Source organism: Crocodylus siamensis, chromosome 7 (genome assembly GCF_052110815.1).
Source record: "Crocodylus siamensis isolate JL-2025a chromosome 7, ASM5211081v1, whole genome shotgun sequence".
Lineage (NCBI taxonomy): Eukaryota > Metazoa > Chordata > Crocodylia > Crocodylidae > Crocodylus > Crocodylus siamensis.
Window position 1 is genome coordinate 78888142 of NC_143401.1, and position 22043 is coordinate 78910184.

The 22043-nt window shown below is 41.5% G+C and overlaps 1 protein-coding gene across 1 annotated transcript in view; it reads right to left on the reverse strand.

The window, feature by feature from the left end:
• Nucleotides 1-715: 715 nt before the first annotated feature.
• The window catches only part of FANK1 (fibronectin type III and ankyrin repeat domains 1), a 64381-nt gene continuing 43053 nt past the window's right edge, over nucleotides 716-22043 (reverse strand). The window contains exons 5-11 of the mRNA XM_090056736.1: nucleotides 16197-16271; nucleotides 15765-15830; nucleotides 8656-8821; nucleotides 4892-5035; nucleotides 4130-4207; nucleotides 4004-4048; nucleotides 716-3910 (exon numbers count right to left, since the gene is read on the reverse strand). Of these exons, the coding sequence (XP_089912862.1) occupies nucleotides 3830-3910; nucleotides 4004-4048; nucleotides 4130-4207; nucleotides 4892-5035; nucleotides 8656-8821; nucleotides 15765-15830; nucleotides 16197-16271 (655 nt within the window). The 3' untranslated portion in view covers nucleotides 716-3829. The remainder of the gene's footprint in view (nucleotides 3911-4003; nucleotides 4049-4129; nucleotides 4208-4891; nucleotides 5036-8655; nucleotides 8822-15764; nucleotides 15831-16196; nucleotides 16272-22043) is intronic.

Here is a 22043-nt window from a genome sequence, read left to right on the forward strand (position 1 = left end):
ATGAAACTTTAACTAATTGTACTTAAAAATCTGCATCTTACAGAGGTGCGTGAGGGGAGAGTAATGATCTAGAATTTGCAGTGGATGCTATTATTTGACTGACAACAGGCTTTTTTAGTGCCAAATATATCAGAGCATCAGTTTTCCCTGCATACATTATAGCTTTACAGGTGGACAGGGCTAAGAAAGCTGTTCTGATTTAAATGAATATATGACTTCTACAAGAGGAAAAAACAAAGGAAGTAAAATCCTAACACTGATATTTTCCCCTTCTATATTTTCAAAGGCACCTGTGCACAGAATCCAAATGGCAAAGCAGCATCGTAAGGAGTTTACATATTTTCTTCCCTAATGAGATAAAATATTTGCTATTCAGAACTTTTGGTTCTCTCGCAGTGCATACAAGACAATTAGGGCCTTTCTTTTTCTTAATTAATTTTATCTTAAACTTTGAATCATCAGCAAATCACTTCCAGATGTGACTGCTGTACTGGGTAACCATTCTCCATCACTGCTTAAAACCATATACATAGGACAGGAAGTCTTAATAACTTCTGACAGAAAACAAAAAGCACTAATCCACACTGGTATACTTCTTGTTCAGAATGGTAGAGAAGATAACAATTTAACCCTGATTAGCCTTTCCTACAAAATAAAAATTACTTTTGGTTGAGATATACTTTGTGCTCTTACAAAAAAGCGCATTGCAAATAAGCATATTTTATTCTTTAATGTAGCATCAGCAACAGGGGAAAATGAACAATACCTGACACTTCAAAATATATATTTGTATCTGGGAACACTGAACTGTTTCATTGAAATAACAGGAAAACACTGCAATGTGGTATGATACAGAAAACAGTTTGCCTTTTAATTACAGCATACAGAATGCCTCAAAACTACAGAACTATAAATTGCCATGTAAAATATAACAAATGTCAATGTCAATAATATTGACTTCCCCGCAAGATTAGAGTACTATAATTATATTTTAAATAGTCATCCCAGTGTGTAAATTCAATGTAGATGCACTGCATAAAACTTGTTTGTTGATTCTCTGTAGTAACTGGCATTCACTGTCTTACTCATGCATTTTATACTAGGCTGCTACTAAAACTGCAATGGATTTTTAAAATATGATTATTTCATTTAAAGTGATTCTAACTAGTAATTGCTGGGTTAACTAACAGTTTCTAGTCCAGTAATTCTCAACCAGGGTGCCACAGCACCATGGGATGCCATAGGATACTTTTGGGGTTGCTGGAGGATGCCAATGTTTGCACTGTTAGGTGTGTGCAAACATGCTTCATAAGATAAACCCAGAAATTTCATTTAAGGATCCCTAATGTTAAAATCATCCTAATGTTAAAATCCTCCTGATCTGCTGTGGTCTTCCTGCGGTCTTTGCAATAGAAAAATTGCTCTATTATTTTTCCATGACAAAAAATTAGTGTAAACAAAGAGTTGACATGTTCTGAGGGGTGCTTTGAGGCTAAAACACTGAGAACCACTGCTAGCGTCTGAATGTAATATTTTTTTTAATTTAGTGTCCAGGCTAAGTCAAAGGCTATATTAATAGCTTTTCATTCTAAGACAGGGCTGTACAACCAGCACACCACAGGCTGCATGCTGTCTACGAGCACTTAAAATGAAGACCACAGGCCCTTCTCCTACAACCATGCAGTGGGGCCTGTATAAGGGGGCTGTGCCACTGGCACAGCCTGCAAAATTGAGGAGATCCTCTGTGGCCCATGCTGTTGGACAGCCCTGTTGTAGGGTAAAGCCACAGCTTTCTTGGACTTTAAGTCTATTGTGGCAATCTGCTCCTACCACCCACAAAAGACACTGTCATGCACTGACCTTATTAAAAGGCCTCATCAGATAATACCTTATGAAAAGGCCTCATCAGATAATAATTACTGATGAAAATAAGCTAATGTATTCTACTAAATCAGTATTCAGGAAGTTAAGACTTAAAGGGCTGTCCTGTTTCACCTTTATGCATCTAAGTATTTAAAAAGTACATAGCTACAAAAGTCCCATTTATATGCAGTTTGGATTCCATTTCCACCTATGGCAAAAGTAAAACACCTACCTGTGTTCTGGCCAAAGTAAAACAGAGGAGAACATTTTCAATTTCTAGCCAAATAGCCTAGTGATTAGGGCACTTGCCTAGAGCTGGAAATGCCTCCCATCCCCATCCTAAGAGTAGGAGATGACCTAACATCCTGCTTCTTAACAACAGTGCTTTAACCACCAGGCTATGGGCTAAGTGTTGGCCCCAGCTAGCTGACTAGGGGGCCAGGAGGACTGTGACTCAGTGAGATAGATGCTGCCTTGGAAAGGTAGCAGCTCTGGGTTTTAACCTGGAACCCTACTACCAATAGGGCAGCAATTCCCCCAGCTCTGTTTCAAAGAATCACAGGGTTGGATGGGACCACAAGGGGGACCTGCAATAATGTTATCTCTACATCACCCCAACAAATGCTTACCTCGCCTCCTCTTCAAATCACCTTCATTGGAAGTTTTCAAAACTTCCCTAGACAGTCAGTTCTACTGCCTTAATGTTCTAACACTAAGGAAGTTTTCCCTGAAACCTAATCTAAATATACTTTGCTGTTATTTAAAGCTGTTGCTTCAAGCCTGCCCTTTGCAGCAAAGGAGAATAGATGTTCTCCCTCTTCTTTATGGCAGTCTTTCAAGTATTAGAAGATTGCCGTCATGGCCTCCCTTAATCTCCTTTTCTCCAAATTGGATGTACCTAGAAAGCTGAAATTCTACTTGGAGCCACAGCTGAGCCTTTAGATGGTTAAAGTCTGCCAGTGCATTGGATGTCAGTTAAGACTTATTCTTTATCTATCTATGACAGCTGAGGCAAATACACTTCCATTTTATTCGATGAATATTAAGAGCAAGTTGCAGTGGGCCAGCTTCAAGTGAAGGAATGAAGAATGCTTTGGCTAAGGTCTCAACTTTGCCCTGGTGGTTACAAGTCCCCTGTTCCCTCAGCAAATGCTTTTGCCACTAGGCTAGCAACCTAAAAGGCAGGAGAACCATCCTTCTCCTTCCCATGACTCACCAGGTATGTTTTTGGCTACAGCTAAAGCCTCATGATTTATATGGCATTAAGTGTAGCCCTGAGTGATTGTCTTCTCCTTGGACAGTTATGCAACTTATTAAATATGCTCACCTGCAAAGCACATGAAAAGCATAGGTACATGAAATCCAAACTGTGTATGAATGCCAAAAGACTGCCAAGGCATGGCAATTTTAAGTGCCACTTTGGGAGCATGAAGATAAGTGAAGCCTGGGCTAAATCCTCTTGTTGCAGAAAGTTTGTGTATTGTACAAGCAATGCATTCATCCATTGGAAAGATAACAAGAACTCCTTGCCTATTTTAAGGATCAGACAGACAAGCAACAGTGGAAGTTGCTGGTCATTCTTTGCTAGAGGGACAGTCATTATGTTCAGAAAGGTCTTGGGGAAAAGAAAGAGGGAGATAATATTTAAAAAACAAAAAACAAAAATGTACTTCCATGGCTCAGAAAGAGGCTGGAGTATCCAAAGACAATGATAAAAGTATATATACCCATTTTGTTTCATATCAAACACTGTATGTAGGAAAATAATGGCACACACAGTTAGATACACAACATGCACACAGATACAAGACAATATTCTTGACAGGAAACTGAACTGCACATTTTAATGAGTACTCAAGAATCTGCGGCAGCTGAATAGTAGGAAGTAAACAGGTACAGTTTAGTACATAACTGAAGGCCAGTCTTCAAGTTTCCATCTTAATGGTGGAAAAACACCCCCTTTCATTTACTGAGTTACTTCAGATAGCTGAGAGTCAGACTCCTCTTTTTTTTTTTTCATCTTCTCTTCTAACAAGGCAGCCAAGCCCTAGGCACAAAAGCAAGAAGATTAATGGAATGGAAAGAGAAATGTTAATAAACTATAGACTAGAGAATCAATAAATACAGGAATTATTTGTACCTGCCTGTGAAAACTTCTTGCCATTTCCAGAAGACCTTTGCCATACTGCAAGTCAAAACAATGGCATAGTGAATGTTTTTTACATTTTTTAAAACCTCTTTTTTAAACATTTATATTTTTAGTTACCTCATTTTTAACATTCGGATTTGCTCCATTTTCCAGCAGCAACTGAATGAGTTCCTCGTGGTTATTTAGTACTGCTACCTGCAAGTTTAACGAGAACAATCTTATAATTGTGTGTTAAATTGCAGTTGTGTGCCACATGTATCTACAATATGTTCCTGAAATGTTCTACTGCATGCATGCTACTCATACAGTCTCATGGCCTTCAATACAATTCCGAATGGGTGCAGAGACTAATATTAGCAGATTCTGAGGCCGGGCCCGGGTTTTAGACCACAATGACAGTTCAAAAATATCATGAAGACTTGCAAGGACTGAATATCATCACATATACCTATTTGTAGACAGGTATAAATGATCTTGTATCCATTTAAAATGTGTAGGCTATGTTCCTCTGCTGACTTAAATGAAAACATGATAGATATGGCATTTTTATGGAATGCACAAAAACAAAATTTCAGAAGGATGAATTTCAAATGTGTGAGAGAATCAGAGAAATATCTTATTAAAAATGTATTTGAAATGCTAAGTCTATCCAAACTAAAGCACTGTATTTCATAAATCACACCAAAATTCATTCTGATATGTAATGTGTTAATTTAAAAAAGGAAATAGTCGTCTCACTTTCCTTTCCTTAAATAAAAGCCCTCTGGGAGGGAATATTTAATCACCACTGCCCTACTGCAGAGCTAAAGCAACAAGAATTCTCTAATTTTCAAAAAACTGTGACCTTAACTGCAAGTGCTATTCATTGAAAAAGCTTACCATTAAAGGGGTCTTGCCATCTTTATCTTTCACATTTACATCTGCTCCCGCTTCGATTAAAAGTGATGCCACATCCTTCTTCCCTGTTACTGCAGATACTCTCATCAATGGTGTCCATTCTAAGCATGTATCTTTAGTATCTACCTATTAAATTTGAAAAAAGCCTGTTCTCATTAAGAGAAGAGATGCTCATACTGCTCAGCTGGCTACCTTCAAAGCCATTCTAAATATGCCATATGTGGAATGTTACACATGCTTAAAATACGCATGCAAATACTTTGCTAAATCAGAACGGTACTCAGTGTCCTGCACAACTGAACCCATTAGAAATGAGATCTTGCCGTCATCTCCAACAGGAAACTAGAAAAAAATGGAAATATGGTACAGGAGAAAACAGGAGAAAAGTTTGTACTGGAGGCCCCCAGGGACTGCATATTGGAATAACACCTCTGCAAGTGTATAAGAGAATGTAATATATTCCTTGTTCTACATCAAAGAGAGCTCTAAGAACAAGTCTAGAACATTTCTCTTTAAAATAAATGCTTTTAAAAAAAAAATACATAGGGGGGTATTCCTTGTACCACAATAATTTTCAACTTAGTATCTAGACCCATCAAGACCAACCATTTTGGCAAGTGTACCACAACTGGCCCCACACTCTCAACTGCTACTTTGATTCCCATCCTATGCCCAAACCTGCTGCTCTGCTCCCTGTTCCCTACTCTGTGCTCCATGCCCAATCTCCTGCTCTGCTTTATGCTTCCTGCCCTGTGCTGCCTACCTGATCTTCTGCTCTGTCTTCTGCTTCCTACCCTATCTGCTGCTGTGCTGCCTGTCTCCTCCCTGATCTGTGGCATGTAACACACAGAGGCTTCCCATGCCACTTGTGCTGTGGGCTGGCCACCTCTGATCTAGACAGTTTTCATATGAAACTTGAATAAAAGCATGACAATGGAATAAAAGACTCCAATAATGAAAAATCATGATTTACACAAATGGGCTTAAACAAATAAAAATGACAATGCTCATTATTTTAAAAAACACAATATAAATTTAGAAGTAATTGTCAATTTTTAATGTCAGGATCAGTAGGAGTGCTTCTTCTATGGCTCCAAGTCCTTTGCAACTTGTGCTTTCACTTTTAAAGTGCAATATCCTTCCCATCAGAAGCATCATATCATGATTAGAGAAAAAATGTACTGTAGTACATTATGTGCTTCTTATTTATTTCCATATAAGTTATGAAAAGGTAAAAACTCCAGACCCAATAAGTAGATAATTAATATTCCAACAAAACCCAGTAATAGTAAATTCATCACTCAGAGGAACTCTGCTGGCAAGCCACCTATCAAAAACAGGTCTCCTTTCTACTCTCTGACAATGCAACTTTAGTACTTCTACAAGTGAGGGCTGCATAGCAAAACTTGAATGTGTTGGAATCATGAACAAATGTTCCAAGACCACATTCTTTATCATACCATGAATCAAGAAGAAAATAAACGACCCTTAAAAGCCAAAAAAGAACACAGTAATTGCTAGAGACCCTGGTTTTCTCAGTTTAAAAATGAATTTTCCAATAGAAAATTCCAAATTCTCTGAGTAAAACCCCTGAAATCTGTTTTTCCATGATTAAAATGAATATATATTTATTTATTTATTTATTTATTTATTTATATGTAGGTATGACCTGAACACAACATTTTATTGATATAATTACAATTTTAAAGCAATTCAGAAGCTTACCAGTGCCTCAATCACTATAAAATACATTCTAAATACCTATAAATGCTGGCATTTGATTTTGGGTTTTTTATCATTGAAAATCAGAGCTCCCCCTGCCCCCTATGCTCATCAGGATGCGGGTCCAACTGCAGCTGTCCCCCCAGCTGCTGTGTGGCTCTGAGCAGTCCTTATATGCTGGTACCCTGTTCTGCCAATGCCTGTACCTCTCACTCCCCTCCCACAACCCCCTGGCCCTGTCAGTACCCCTCACACCTGACCCACAGACCCGCTGCCCCTGCTCCTAGCTCCCCAGTTTGAGAGCAAGGGAGTGAGTGTGTGGGGAAGGCACAGGTGACATGGCAGGGGGGTCACATGCCCCCTGAGATTACTCCATCCACAACAGGGTGTGGGGCTGCATCCTGGCCAAACCAGCTCCAAAGGAACCACCACCACAGCCCAGCAGGCCAAATCCAGCACAGGAGAGAGCACTATGCTGCCATGGTGAGGTATAGAAGTAGCAGCAGCACAGAGTTGTGCCAGGCGGGCAGGGAAGACCTCGCCTTCATGGTGATTGGAAATCACAGGGGACATATGCATCCCTCACCTGTGCCCACCCCTCCCCCTGCAACATGTGGCCTATGCCCCTTCCCCCACACCCAGACTTATCTGGAGGGAGCTGAGGGAGCTGCTTTGCACCGCTGCCTGGCTGCCATCTGTATGTGCACATGCACATACACATGGCACCTCTTGCCCCCAATCTCCCTCCTCCCACTCCCTGCAGCCCCAAGCGGCCCCTTGTAGGCTGGAACTTGGCCACCCTGCAAAGGGAAACTCACAGTTTCCCACATTTTTCTCCTTTAAAGAGTAAAACTGTGATTTTCCCCTTTAAAAAAGAATATCCTCATTTTTCTCCGTTAAAGGAGAAAATCTCCATTTTTCTGTGTTTTTCCACAGCAAATGGAAAACCCACATCCCTGATAATAACCTAACCAAAATTCTTCAAATCTGAAAGCTATGAATGCATAATGTCTATGTCAGCATCCCTATATTGCAGATTGTAATAATCGACTTTAAATGCTGAAAACAGAAAACTTTTTTGAACTATGCTGAAAGCAAGAGGATCAAACTTTAACCCCAGACTAGCAGGTTTGTCAATAACCATGAAATCCATATTTTACCCTATTAAGTTTCAAAGAACACAACATAACAACCAATTATGAGAAGTCAAAATTTAAAAATATGCAGAGCACAAAATACCAACACTCACTTTTTCTACACTCCTGCAGTAGCTTCTATTGACATGACTTCTCTTTAATTGAAGCTTGTGTTACAGGTCATCAATTTAATTTCTTAGCGCTTTACAGTCTCTACTATTCTCAATTAGAATAACAGTATATTTATCAGTCCTTATCTCCATATCTTCAACTTTTCATTTAGCTTTCCTGCAGTTTTGAACCAAAGCTTTCAAACATCTTATCAACTCCAACCATGTTGATTAAATTATATTCCACCCATTTGCTAGTATTTGCTGAGCCGTTACTAAGTATGTCCAAATTTGTTTGCTAATGCAAGTTTGCGTCTCCAGATGGTGTGAAACCAAAAGCAGGAAAGTCTGCCTGTCTTCAATTTCATGGAAGCATGGGAGCAAACTAAAATGTTAGACTCTTATTAAAACTATAAAACCTTCAATTTTAGGCACTGCAGGGTCTGCCTTCTTTGCTATTAACTATTACCTACAAAACAAAATAACCAAAGTACAGGAATAGTAAAAACAAACAGAATTAAAAGCAGCATTTCCCTGTCAGAACTGTGATATCCTATCTCTTCCCATTTTTTTCTTTAGCTTTACAATTTCTCACTTCCACCCTTGTCTCTGCTATCTTTCCAGCTGAAGAGATTTCCACTTTTATCCCAAGAGACCCAGAGATACAGTACCAATACAGGAGCTAACAATTTTGAAATATTTGTAGGCCATCAGTACAACCTTTTATTTCTCACAAAAATGCTGTTTTCTCTGTAAAACACAAAGATAAAATACATACCTGACAGCCATCATTAATCATCCATTCAACAACCTCGCAATGTCCTCCATCTACAGCCCAATGCAAAGCTGTGCAACCTCCTAGATCTCTGGCTTCCCAAGAAGCACCTTGTGCTTTTAGAAATTTAATAATATTCAGGTGACCAGCAAAACAAGCTAACATTAGGCTGTAACATAAGAGAGAGAGACAATTTGCTTGGAGAACTCATGTCATTATGGCTATTTTGCATTACTGATTTTTACTTTAATTTTAACAGTCCCTTCTTGGAAACTATTCATTTTAAAAAAATACAACTACTATTTTTTCTAATATTTACTATATAACTACATTTTGGCTGTCTGGGGTGGAGGGAAAGAATGATGAACACAAGAGAACTTTTTCTTTCTCCCACTTTCCCTCATTGCAGCACAAAGAAGAGAGTTTTGATAATGAACACTAGGGTACCACTACCCTGCATACTGGCAAATATCTACGATTTAATTTAATCTTGTACTATAGATGTAGAAGTGAGCACAAACAAGCTCAATTCTAGACAGCATCAATAAAAGCATGATGCTTTCTCCAGCTCTATACAGGCACAATGTTTCCAGCCACTGCAAGAGGCAGTACAATCTAACTGTTTTTTATTCTTTTCAAATTATCAGCCTTTTATTCAAACTAAAAAGTCTTAGCTATCCCCTTACATTTCGTATAATTGAGAGTCAGATTGTACTGGTAATACTTCAGGATGTAAATACTTTATAGACCACAGATGCTATTTGACCTTGAAGAGGAATGATGTGTAGAATAGGGGAGCAAGATTTTCTTTGCCTTAAACTGTAAACCAGTGACTCTCAACCAGGGTGCCATATCACCTTAAAATCCCTTCAAGGGTGCCCCGGTGTTTGCAGTCTAGATGAGCAAACATAATTCACAAGATAAACCCAGAGATTTACAATAGGAATATATTGCATTAAAATCCTTTTGACCTGTTGTGAGCTGAGTTCTTTGCAACAGAAAAACTGACTGGAAAAAAAAGAAGCACAAAATGAGTGAAAACTAACAACCCCAAGGGATGCCTTGAGTCTCAAGAAGGGTGCCTTGAGCCAAAAAAGGTTGAGAACTACCACTGTAAACAATATTTCTGTCCCTTAGTACCTCCAGCTGCCTGTTGCAACGCCCATTGGAGATCATAGCTCACCTTCTGAGGAATGCCTATATACTGAGAGGTCACTGGCGCTGAAGAGTGAATTCTATTGTCTCCTCCTCAACCTGACATTGGGAGGGATTTGGCTTTGCAACACCAAAGTTTTAGGCATGTTACTGCCCAGTGGAACCTCCACCCTGAGTAAGACATTTATTCCCCAAGCAGAGCCCCAAATATGTGTCTCCTGCACACCAGACAACTATTCGAAGTACAGGGCTACTGATTTCTCATTCAGTGACAATTTACTCGTCGAATGAGCTCTAGCTAAAGTGCCCCTGCTGCCATTTTGAAATGCAGGGCAGTGAATACACGAGACACTGTGGGCACTTTAATTAGAGCAGCTCCTGAGAGCTGGTCTAGTTAAAGCCCCTTCCACCCTACCACCCCACTCCCGGAGCATGTATAAAGATGCCCTAAGAGCAGATCCCAAGAACCAAATAGATACCTATTAGGTGTCTCAGTGGACTTACACACTGATGTACAATTCTATTCCACTCTGTTCCAGTCCCTGAAATCAAATGCAATGCATTATCTTCTTCTTACCCTTGCCCTTAGGACTGAGTCACAAAAAAAGCAGCAAGAAGGAAAAGGACCACTCACTACCACCACTTTTTGCATTCATTGTTTTTCGGGGACCGAGAAGGGTGGACCATTTCATTGCCAGAGTCCTCTTCAGTTCCTAACAGCAATCTGGAATCCTGGCAGAGTGGAACAGAATCTGCCCCAAGACAGCTACACCCCTCAAATAACACGTAACTTCGTTACTAGGACTCTCTCTCAGAATGTAAGAGGGTTTTATGCTCTCACTCCAAATAAAGCAGAGAGAGGATTTTAAAACCCCCTTTTCCCAAATGAGTGGCCTAATCATTGGGCTACTGTGTAAAGTAAGAGACACAAACACATTTCCAGCTATCTTCTGCGCAGGGCCTGATTGAATCTGTTACTTGATCTAATCTTTTGGGGGTAGACTAGATGACCTCATGAGTTCCCTTGCAGCCCTACTTTCCTATGATACTAATGGGTCCACTGCATAGATAAAATAGGTTTAAGAATCCCACTAAGATTTTGACACTGAGCAACTATGCAGCATCAGGTCTTAGACTGTGCTGCATGCTCCCAGCAAATAAGTTTATGGGCTACAGTGGCAAAAACTTAGGGACCAAGGGAAGTAAGAATCAAAAAAGGTCTTAAATACTGGACTTAGAGTAAGGACTAAATGCAGTGCCCACCTGTAAGAAAGGGAAGAAGAAGGATCTGAGGAATTGCAGACCAGTCAGTTTGACTTGATACCTGAAAAGATCATGGAGCAGGTCCTCAAATAATCTATTTTGAAGCACCAACATGAGAATAAGATGATCAGAAACAGCCAACATGGATTCACCAAGAGCAACACATGCCTAACCAACCTGATTTCCTTCTATGATAAGGTAACAGACTCTGTGAACGGGAGAAGACCAGTAGATGTGTTATACTTTGAATTTGGCAAGGTATTGATGCAGTCTCCCGGGACATTCTTGTTGATAAATTAAGGAAATACAGAGTAGATTCACATCCTGTAAGGTGAATACTTAATGGCTTTGATCATCAGGCTCAACAAGTAGTCATCAATGGCTCAGTGTCTGGTTGTGGAGAGCTATCAAGTGGAATTCTCCAAGGGTCTGTCCTGAGTCTGGTATTGTTTAGTATCTTCACTGATGTTGGGAGATAGTGCCTGCTTAGCAAATTTGTGGATGACATCAACTGCATTGGTATTGGTACTCTGGAGAGTAGGGTTAGGATCCAGAATGATGCGGATAAAGTGGAGAAATACTTCACAATCAAACATGAGATTCAGCAAGGACACACGCAAAGTCCTGCACTTGAGATGAAATAATTGCGGGCGTAAACACAAACTGAGGAATGACTGGCTAGACAGGGGTACTGAAGACAAGGACCTGGGGGTTACAGTGAATCATGTGTACTCTGGTTGCAAAAAAAATAATTTTAAAAAAGCTAAACACAAACTGGGTCATATTAGCAGGACCATTTCTTGCAAATAAACAGAAATGATTCTTCTGTTGTACTGAGCAGTGACAAGGCCTTACCTGGAGTACTGTATCCAGTTTTGGGCCCAGCACTTCAAGAAAGATGTGGACAGATTAGAAAGAGTCAAGCAGATTAGACACTTGGGAAAACATGACTTAAAAGGAAGGGCTGAAAGAATTAGGGCTATTTAGTCTGAAGAAGAGAAGAGCAAAATTTGCTTCTACACCCACCTTTCACATCTTGTTCTGAATGTTACAGTCTAGAGAGGGACATTAAGGTAGGATAGGATAGGATAGGATAGCACCTATGTTCTGCCTTACTTCAGACTAACATAGCTTACTACCTCTGTGCACAGGGATTGGCCGGGACCTTTTGGGCCAAGGTGTCCCATCCTCTCTATCGCTGGAACCCCAACCTAGAATTCCTTTTGTATAGATAAAGCTCCATCTTAAAAGCAGTTAGGTGTTTTACATCCCCGCTACCCTGATTAGAAGACTGTTCTAATGCCTCACTGTTCTGATGGTTAGATACTTTAACCTCAGGTAACAGGCTGAGAATTTTATTTTGGTACGCTATCTATCACAATGCAGCCCATTATCTGCTCATGTTCACAGAGCTACTGTAGAACAAACAAGCAAACATGAAAATACAACAATACTAGCACTCCCTGTATTTGAGGCACACGAATGCAATGATATTCAATGATAACTCCAAATGGCCAGGAGGTCAGCCACCTCATCTGCCCTCTAGCTGGGTTCCTGATGCTGGCCCTAGACAGGCTCCCCTATCCAGGTCCTGCCACCTGCCTCACTAGGTGTTCCCTGTTTAAAAATTATGACTTCCCTGATAAAAAGCCCCCCAAATTCTCTCATTAAAATACCCAAAATCCATGTTCTTCTATGATTAAAATGAAACACTGCTATATGGACAGAGATCAGTTGGGCAATATTTTATTGATATATTTACAATTTTAAAGCAATTTGGAAGCCTACCATGCCGCTATCATGATAATAAAATGAATTCTAAATATCTATACACTTTGGGATTTGTTATCATAGAAAAAAAATCAGAACTGCTTCTGTCCCCTTCACTCTCCAGGATGTGGGGCACTGAGCAGCACTAATATGCCCCTCCCCTGGCCCCTCACTCCCAACCACAGCCCCACCAGTGCCCCTCACTCCTGACCCGCAGCCCCTGCCTGTGCCCACTAGCTCCCTCCTGGCAGCAGTTCCATCCCAGCACCAGAACATGAGTCCAGCTGCAACTGTCCCATTCACTGCCTTGTGGCTCTGAGCAGTACCAGCCCTTGCTGTTCTGCTCTCTGTGCCTGTGCCCAAGCCCCAGTGATCCCCATGCCATTCCTGGGAAGCCCTAGACTGGGGCTTAGGGACTAGGCTGGACAAGCCCCTTCCCTTCCAAGCCAGCCTCCCCCTACACAGGCTGGTTTAGGGGAACAGGGGGCCTCTAAGTCCAGCTCTGGTGGCCTCTCCAAACCTCCATCTCTCTCTCACACACCCCTGCTGCCACCTCCACCCCTCCCTTCAGCCCAGCACATCCCCCCCCAAATGGTTTCTAGGACCAGAAGCCCCCCAAGACTGGGGCCACACGTTCCAGCTCTGGTGTGAGCATGTGGAAGGTCTGCAGTGCAGCAGTTGCCCTTGCAGTACAGCAGTTGCCCTTGCAGCCATGGCTCCTGCCAGCAAGTCGCATCCTGTCTGGTGGCTGGGCATGCAGAGTGTGAGAGTTGTGGGGGGATGTGGGGTTCAGGGGAGAAGGGGTGTGGGGTTAGTTGGTGGGTGTAGGGGTGGGTGTAGGGTATGTGGAGGAATGTGGCACTTGTGTGGGGGTTTGGGGTGGTGTGGGGTTTGTGGGGATGGTTGGAGGGTGTGGGGGATTTGTGGGTGTAAGAAGACTGGGTGCGGGTCAGGGGTCTGCTCGGGAGGAGTGGGTCCACCACAAGGTGCACACCTCCACCCCCCACAGCAGCAGCAACAGCCACCACCTTTGGGACACCTGTGACCCGCTGCAGGCACAGCTCCCAGGTGGTGTACAGCACCACCTGAGACTGGAGACTACACATGGCATCAGCCTAGCCCACTGGCACGTGTTCTCAAGCAGAATCAAGCTGCTCTTGCTGTCATGTGGGGCTCCTGGCACCACACACAGAAGCCATGCGCTATCAGGCCTAGCCCTGTCCTACCTACATGGAGCCAGCCTGGCCTAATGGCACATGAAGTACATGGAGTCAGGACTCAAGCCAACCCAAGAGCGCACCGCTCCTACATATACAGTGCCAGGAACACCGCATGACAGCCAGACCAGCCTGGTCCCACCTGAAAGTATGCACCAGTGGGCCGGCTCATCACCCTACACCATATGCAGCTCCGTCTCAGGCAGCGCCATGTGGCTGGGGGTATCTACCAGAAGTGGCCATAAGCATCCCCATGGCTGCTGCTGCTGTGGGGGGTGGGGCTGTGCATCATGCAGAGGAACACACAGGGGACCCACTCCTCCTAAGCAGTCCCCCCACTTCCAGTCCCCCCACACATTCCCCCCACCCTCACATCCCTACACTACCTGGGACAGAGCCTGGGTCCAAGCTACTGGTGGTACAGCCTTGCCCTGCTTCTATTTGCTCCACAGCAGAGGCATGTGGCAGGCATGGAGACACTCTGGCCACGTGCTACAGTATGGAGGACCCAGCTTCTGTTTGCTTCTTTTTCCCAGTGGGTTATTTTTTAATACCAGATTTCCTGGTATCAAACTTAAGAGTCTGTGCTGCAAATATACAGCACAGAGAACATTTTTTCATTCCCAGTGTGCCTCTTGCAGTGTCTCAAACTGCTTTGGGGTGCCACAACAGGCACGTGCTTACTCATCTGGATGCAGCTGGAAAGTCTCTAGATTGTCCTATACACATATGAAATGAAATCAATCTCATGGGCTAAAATGTTATATAACCAATTTTATACCTTTTATAGAGAAGGACATACCTGGAGGGTTGCTATGAGAGACACATAGTACAAAATTTGCCGGCAACTTCTTGAATTCTATGGGAATGCATGATTTAGAGTAATATAATTTTGAGCTACTTGCCTCTACCTGAGTCGTCATCTTTTTGAAAAAGTGCAACCGATTTATGAAATTTGTCCAGATAGAAAATAGGAGTTGGCTACAGACTAGGTTAATTTAAATAGAAGAATGAAAGGCATAGGAAGAAAAAATAGGATTCACTCAGAGTGAAAATAAAAATCACAAGTAGCATGCTTAATGTCATATGAGAAAATGATGTATGATCTATAGAACTGAATGGACACATTTAGGACAGAATTTTCAGCCCCTGGGTGAAAACACAAATGCAGGTATATTCTTGGAGCATGCACATCCAAATTTGTGTTGCATTCATGCACAGTCCTCATCATATACAAATTATGCATAGGGGCTGTAATACATCACAGTTTAAGGTGACTAACAATTACCAAGTATCTTAAAAGCCTATCAGCCACTTCCCTTGTTCTACTACAGTCTGTTCAAAGAAGGTAAGATTTACTTTTAAGTTTGGTTGGTCTCTCTTGTCTTTCCTTACAAGTCTGAGAGTGAATCTGGAGATTAGTAAATTGAAAAATCAACACCACACACTGACATCAAACGCAGAGTAAACAAATTCTAATCTTCCTCTAGATCTGTGCAAATGCACCTCAATTCTGACTGACACTGCTCTCTTGCTAATCCACGCTCATGTTCTTCCTAAACAAGGGCTGCCAGGCTAAGTAGTAGGCAACAAAACTCATATTCACTAAGCTTGAATTTCACTAGACATGAAAAAAAATTAATGAGGCACTAACTCACCACTCCATTCCTCAAAATTTCTCTTATAAAAAATATATTCATGATGTACCTGTCTTTTCCACTTCCATTCTTCTGATTCACATCTGTTCCCTTCTCTACCAATATTTCCACAAGCCTGTATAGAAATAGGTTTCCATCATGAGTAATTCGCAGTAAACCAACACTTTTCACTAAAATGAAAAACACCGGGGGAAAAAAAACATTGAAAACTAGTTTGTATAGAAGCTGATTACTTATTTAAGACGTAAGGAATGGGGTTTTTTGTTTAATTTGCATAGACACATAAAAAGATCACTCTGGAATTATTCTTTGAATTATCAAATTAGCCTTTTAGCTTAAGAGAAAAAAGGAAGTAGTGATAATCTGCATAACATATATCTTTTATATATCAACCCTGATTTATTATTTTGATCCAATTATAGCACAGAAATGTAAAAAGCAAATTACACACAACAAAAAGATACAAGAAAGGCAGTAATACCTATCATATCCTTTCTGTGAAGCCACCATCAGAGCAGTAAAGCCTAGCTTATCAGGAACATCTACCTTTACATGTCTAATAGAAAGAAAGGAAAAAAGTTACTAACCAGCATATTTCAAATATTTTCACAAAAAATTACACATCTTTCCAAAGCATATTTATTTAAAGTACTATTGTTTAAAGAAGTATAGTCATCTATTAAATTTGCCAATGCCCTTGATAATTGTATCTAAAACTCTGAATACTCAAACTTGCTAATTTCTGGTCTGACTGTTTATTTTTTGGGTTTTTTTCCATAGAAATGTTTTGACTATTTTTTTTTTAATTCCAGTTTTCAGAGAAATTCAAGTTACTTATATAAGGGCCGCCAAGGTAAATAATATTCTGTAGTAAAATACTTCATCACAATATAGTTGAAGATGTAAATACAGAATAAGTCAAATAAAATATAACATTTTAATAAATCATTTTAAAGGAAGTGCATTTGGACAAAAGATCCACAAACAACCTGGAACGCTAGAGATAATTTTTGAGCTGATACCGATGGCCGATTTTTAACAAGCCATATCGGCTGATACTGATCCGATTCCAATATGCAGCTGGGCAACATAGAGAGTGGCATCCGACTGGTAGGTCTGTTGTGAGGGGAAGGGAAGATGGGGGAGGAAGTGGGGCTGGGGCAGGCACTGCACAGCCTGAGCGGAGCGGGGGATGGAGCTGTGAGCAACTTGTCCAGGGTGTATGGGATGGGAGGCAGAGGCTCCTGCCACTGCACACACCTCGGGAGGGCATGGGGGGGCACATGTCCCTGAATCTGTGTGTGGGATGAGGGTGGGCTGCCGCTGCAGGCTGGGACCAGGGCGGCACTGGGCTCTTCCCAGCAGGTGGTTGGGCCGGGGCTGCGCTTGGGATAGGCAGCAGTGACACTGGGAGGGGGGCTAAAAGGGGATCTACAGCCACCCCAAAAATTGCCATAACCCCCTCCCATAGCTCCTGGTCCCAGCACCTCCACCACCCACCCCAAGCACAGCCTGGCACAACCTCCCACCAGGAAGACCCTGGTGATGCCCTGCATACAGATCTGGGGCACCCCCCATGCCTTTCCAAGGTGCATACAGAGGTGGAAGCCGTCACCCTCCCCCACCTCCTGGATGAGCCATTTGCGACTCCATCCCATGCCCCGCCCTGGCTTTGCAGCACCTACCCCACTCCCTCCCTTACCACGGGGGCCTTGAACTGCCCCACCCATGCCACTTCCCTCACAACAGACTTACCAGTCAGAACAGCTGCTCTCCACACTGCTGGATTGTGCTCTTGGCTGCCTGCATGCTGCGCTGTAGCTGCACGCATGCAAAGGGCATTTATCAGTGGCATTATCCCACATCAGCCTAAAAAAAGCCAATTGCTAATGCAGTCAAATTTTCCTTATATTGGTGCCGACCTGGTATGGGACCGATGTATCGGTGCAGCTCTATTTCTGGGTATTCCTGCAATATTGATACTGTCTGGCATCAGCCATGTTTCCATGTGCACCCAGGACCATAGCACATTGAGCTGGGCTGAGCAGCCCCAGCTGGCTGAGGACCCAGGGTGTCAGTCTGCCAGCCCAGGGTTGCTCTGATCTGACCCAATGTGCTGCAGAGGGGCTGGCTAGAGCATGAGGGTGCTTCAGTGTGAGACTAACCAGCAGGCAGCCCCTGCACTGAACAACCCTCATGCTCAGGCCAGCCAAGTCAGCAATTACATGTGCACTGCTGCACACGAAAAAACTCCAGTACTTGTATTTACAAGTACTAACCTGCTCCAGAGTTTATTAGTTTCTTGTGGCTTAATAGAGCTGCATGTATAGACACCATGATGTTTACTGCAGAGCTAATTAGGCAACTCCAATGTAAACATTTTGTGTAGATGCGCCCAATGGGCAAGTCTACACATGCCTCTTTTAAGCAGGTTTAGCCTAAAATTTCCATTTTTAAAGGCATATTAAGGTCATGTGTCCACATGTCCGCACCCATAATGTGCCTTAAAAATGCCTATTTAAGGCTCTGTGTACCTACATTGGATACCTGCATAAAGCAAGTATCAAATTTAGGCATGAATAGCTAAGTTGCAGTAGAGAACGTGTAAATGCACATTAACGTGCATCCACATGCATGTGTGCCAATTGATACACACCATGATAATGTGCATTAGTGCATCTGCACATATGCTAATGCAACTTAGCTATTCATACCTAAATTTAATGAGCCTTAATGAGCATTAGCATGTCCAGGTATAGATGCAGGCTTACTTCTCCTTAATACACTTCTAAGGAAAGGTGTATCAAGTTTAGGCACACATAAATACACACCCATTAAGTCTGTTTTGAGACGTGGGAGTTAGTCATACAATAGAAGGGGCATCATCAGGGTGAGACTGAGCTAATGGGCGCCTAAATAAAATAGAATGAAACAGAATGGGCTCTATGAAATCTGAAATGGCAGATGTGGATTTTTTTTTCTGAACAATGATGAAAGGCCTAATGTCAGTACTTTGCTTTAAACAGGTGAACTCTCTGGCCTATAAGACGTGGTTGCAGACACACAGACATCAACTCATAAAAGAAGAGGAGTAATGATGTAGCTGGAGATGGACCTGGAGATGCACCATTATTTATACAAGAGTGACCTCTGGAAGAATGGACACAGCCAGAGATAAGGACCCAAAGAGAAATTAAGATATGCAAGGGATTGTAAGAGAACAGAAAACAAAATGATCTGCAAGCAGAAGGAAGAACAAGCTGGTGTGACTCTCACGTTCCCTTCAGCACTAGGAAGAGGCAGGTCTATGTGCCTGGGGACTCCATACTAAGAAGGATCAACACAATTGATAAAAAAGTAAAAATAGCTTCAGACTAATAAAAAGGTGTGTGGGGAGGGGGGATTTGAGAGAAAGTAGTAAAATCCCTGTGCCTGGTTTTAATACACAAGAGAAAAGGCAGATAAACAAGGCTATAAAAGGACAAAGAGACTATGTATATGGACATTAATTCAAAGTACTAATGTTAATGGGAGCAGTAGCAGGTAAGCAATACAGTTAATGAAGGGACTAGCCTAGGTCTCAAAACTGGTCATGGTCAACAAGAATCAACCCAAAATGTTTGAACACCAACACTAGGAGTCTGAGCCATAAAACAGAGCAACTAGAACTACTGGTGCAGCATATGAAACTTGCTATGATAGAGATATCAGAACCATGGTAGAACAAGAATCATGACTGGACTATAAATATTAAACAAAATGAGCTTATTTAGGAAAGATAGAAATAAGGGTAAAGTGATGGGATGGCAAGGTGGTATGGTGATAGCACAGTTAAGTATCCCACTACAGTTTCAAAAGTGTGAATTTGACCCCCACTCCAGATCCATGGCAAAGGCCACCCACAGTTTGCCAAGCTGTGCATAGACCATTTGGGCTAGGAGATCAAAGACACATTAGTCCATCATGTGCTATTGGCTACAGGAACTTTTGCACCTTAATCATAGTAGCCCTATGGGCTGCAAAACTAAAAAAAAACCTAAAACTTTTTTTTGAGAGGGGAGGGTTTTGGGGAGCAGGGGGAGGAGAAATTGGCAATTAGTGTTAATGATGCATAGATAGTAAGGAAATAATAGCATCGCTAAAACAAGCAAATCTGGTTCAATGTCACTTTTGGGAAGAATACATTCAGTAATTTTAGAGGCGTTCTGCAAGTTCAGACTTGATTATGGACAGATATCTCTACTACAGTTAGAGACATATATGGCTAATTGCTTCATGACAGAACAAAGTCTAATTAGTAACAGAAGAACCTGTATATTCCTGGAAGTGACAGCCAACTGTTTTCTTCACCAAACAGTCATTAAGCCAACAAAAGTTACATTATTTTTAGCAACTTCATTCTAGTAAGCAGAGAACATTATTAAAAAGTTTACCATAGAAAACCTTGCTTGTATCCAGCGATTGTGAGTTATTTAAGTTTGAATTAAATTCAAGGATAAGCAAAATCAAGCTAGTAGCAAAAGGATGTTATTTCAAAAGGCAAGCTGAGAGGCTTAAATATGGAAGAGCTGGAGATTTATGTAAATAAAAAGTACAGAGGAAAAAAACAATTAGGCACTTGCACACAAACAGGGGGAAATCTTGTAGGGATATGCTTCAGACCTGGCTTCGTAAAGCCAAATGCTGGGGGGGGTTTATGCATTTGGAATAAGCAGAAAGCCTATAAGCAGAGGAAAAAGACTGATCAGCAAAGGAAACTACCGCAGCTTGGAGGTTAGAAGAAACAGAAAACTACCAAAATTATGAAGTTATAGCCTGCAAGGGAAATTAAAAGAAATAGCAAAAAATTATTTAGTCATGTATGAAACAGAAAAAACAAAAAATCAGGAGAGGTGACTACACAGCAAAAATGAGACAGATTACAAGTTTTGCTTGCTTTATGTGGGTTCTGTATGTTCGAATTTGTTCTTATGCAAATGACTGTTTTTATGCCAACAATTTGTTATATGCGAGGTAAATTAATTCTTATGTGATCAGTGTGGGGGAAGCCTGCAGTCAGCTGCTTTGTACTGTGCATTGTGGGAGTGATGCACAGCACATTATAGTCTCCTGTGTGGATCTATGCTCCTCACTCGTTGTCTGAGACACTTGTTTCTGTAGTTGCCATCCCCATTATGATAGTGCCCTGCACTTGTGTATACTGTCTGCTGTTGGTGAGTACCAAAACTCTCTTGTAAAAGTGGGTCTGGGGGGTCAGCACAGTTGAGGCCTTGGAACATGTCCCTATTAGTTACATTGCAAAGTGGGTTCCCTTTATGCAAGTTCAAGTTATGAGCTGTTTTCCAGGAACACACGTACAGCATAAAGCAAGGGAAACCTGTAGAAATAATTCAGGTATGTTTTAAGAATGAAACGCAGACTTTACTTGGTTCTCAAGAAAGATGATGCAGCTGAGGCAAAGGCAGGAGTTCTACTGGGAATGAGCATGTGGAGATAGAAAACTACACATCTGGGATGGAATTAAAAAAAACCCAAAGAGCTCAAGTTGGGGAACCATCCCAGAATACTGAGGGAACTGGCACACTACATCAGAAGTTCAGCAGAAAGGATGCTTAATTAGTCTATGAAATGGGGAAGGCATTATGTGACTGAAAAATAGAAAGGACAGTAGCAAGACGGGGGGGAAAGTGATTTAGGAAACTACACACCTGTTAATCTGGCCACAGTAGTATGCAAGGTTTCCATTCTTTCCTTCAAAATTTGTTCAAAAAAGCCATGGAGACATATGGAAAATGAAACAAAGTGCAACATGGATTTACCAGAAGCAGACTAGCCTAATATATCTTTGATCATTTATTTTTTTAGACAGAAAAACCCAACCCTGGGTTGATCTAAGTTTCAGGGAATTCAATAAAAATACTGAAAAAAATACTGCCACATCAGAAATTATTAGTTTAGAAGACACAAAGTGAGAATGGAGAAGATGAAGATTAGTGTAAGAATTGTAAAATGGCTATGAAATTAACTAAAGGGGCTAAACCAATCGGTTATGTTGAATAGGGAACTATCAGCTGGAAAAAGAGTATATATGAGTTGGGACCAACTTCATTTAATATGGTCACAGCTGACTTCAGAGAAGGAAAAGTTTCTGACATGAAGTTGAGAGGCATCCTATCTAAAGTATCAAAATATTCTACAGAAAAGATTGGCTTATGTTGAAAATGAGAATAAAAATTAGATGAAATTAATCTGCACAAAGGTGCAAGGCCATACACTTAGGGATTAATTATAAGAATTTGTGCTGCAAGCAGGGAGGCTTATTGTTTCA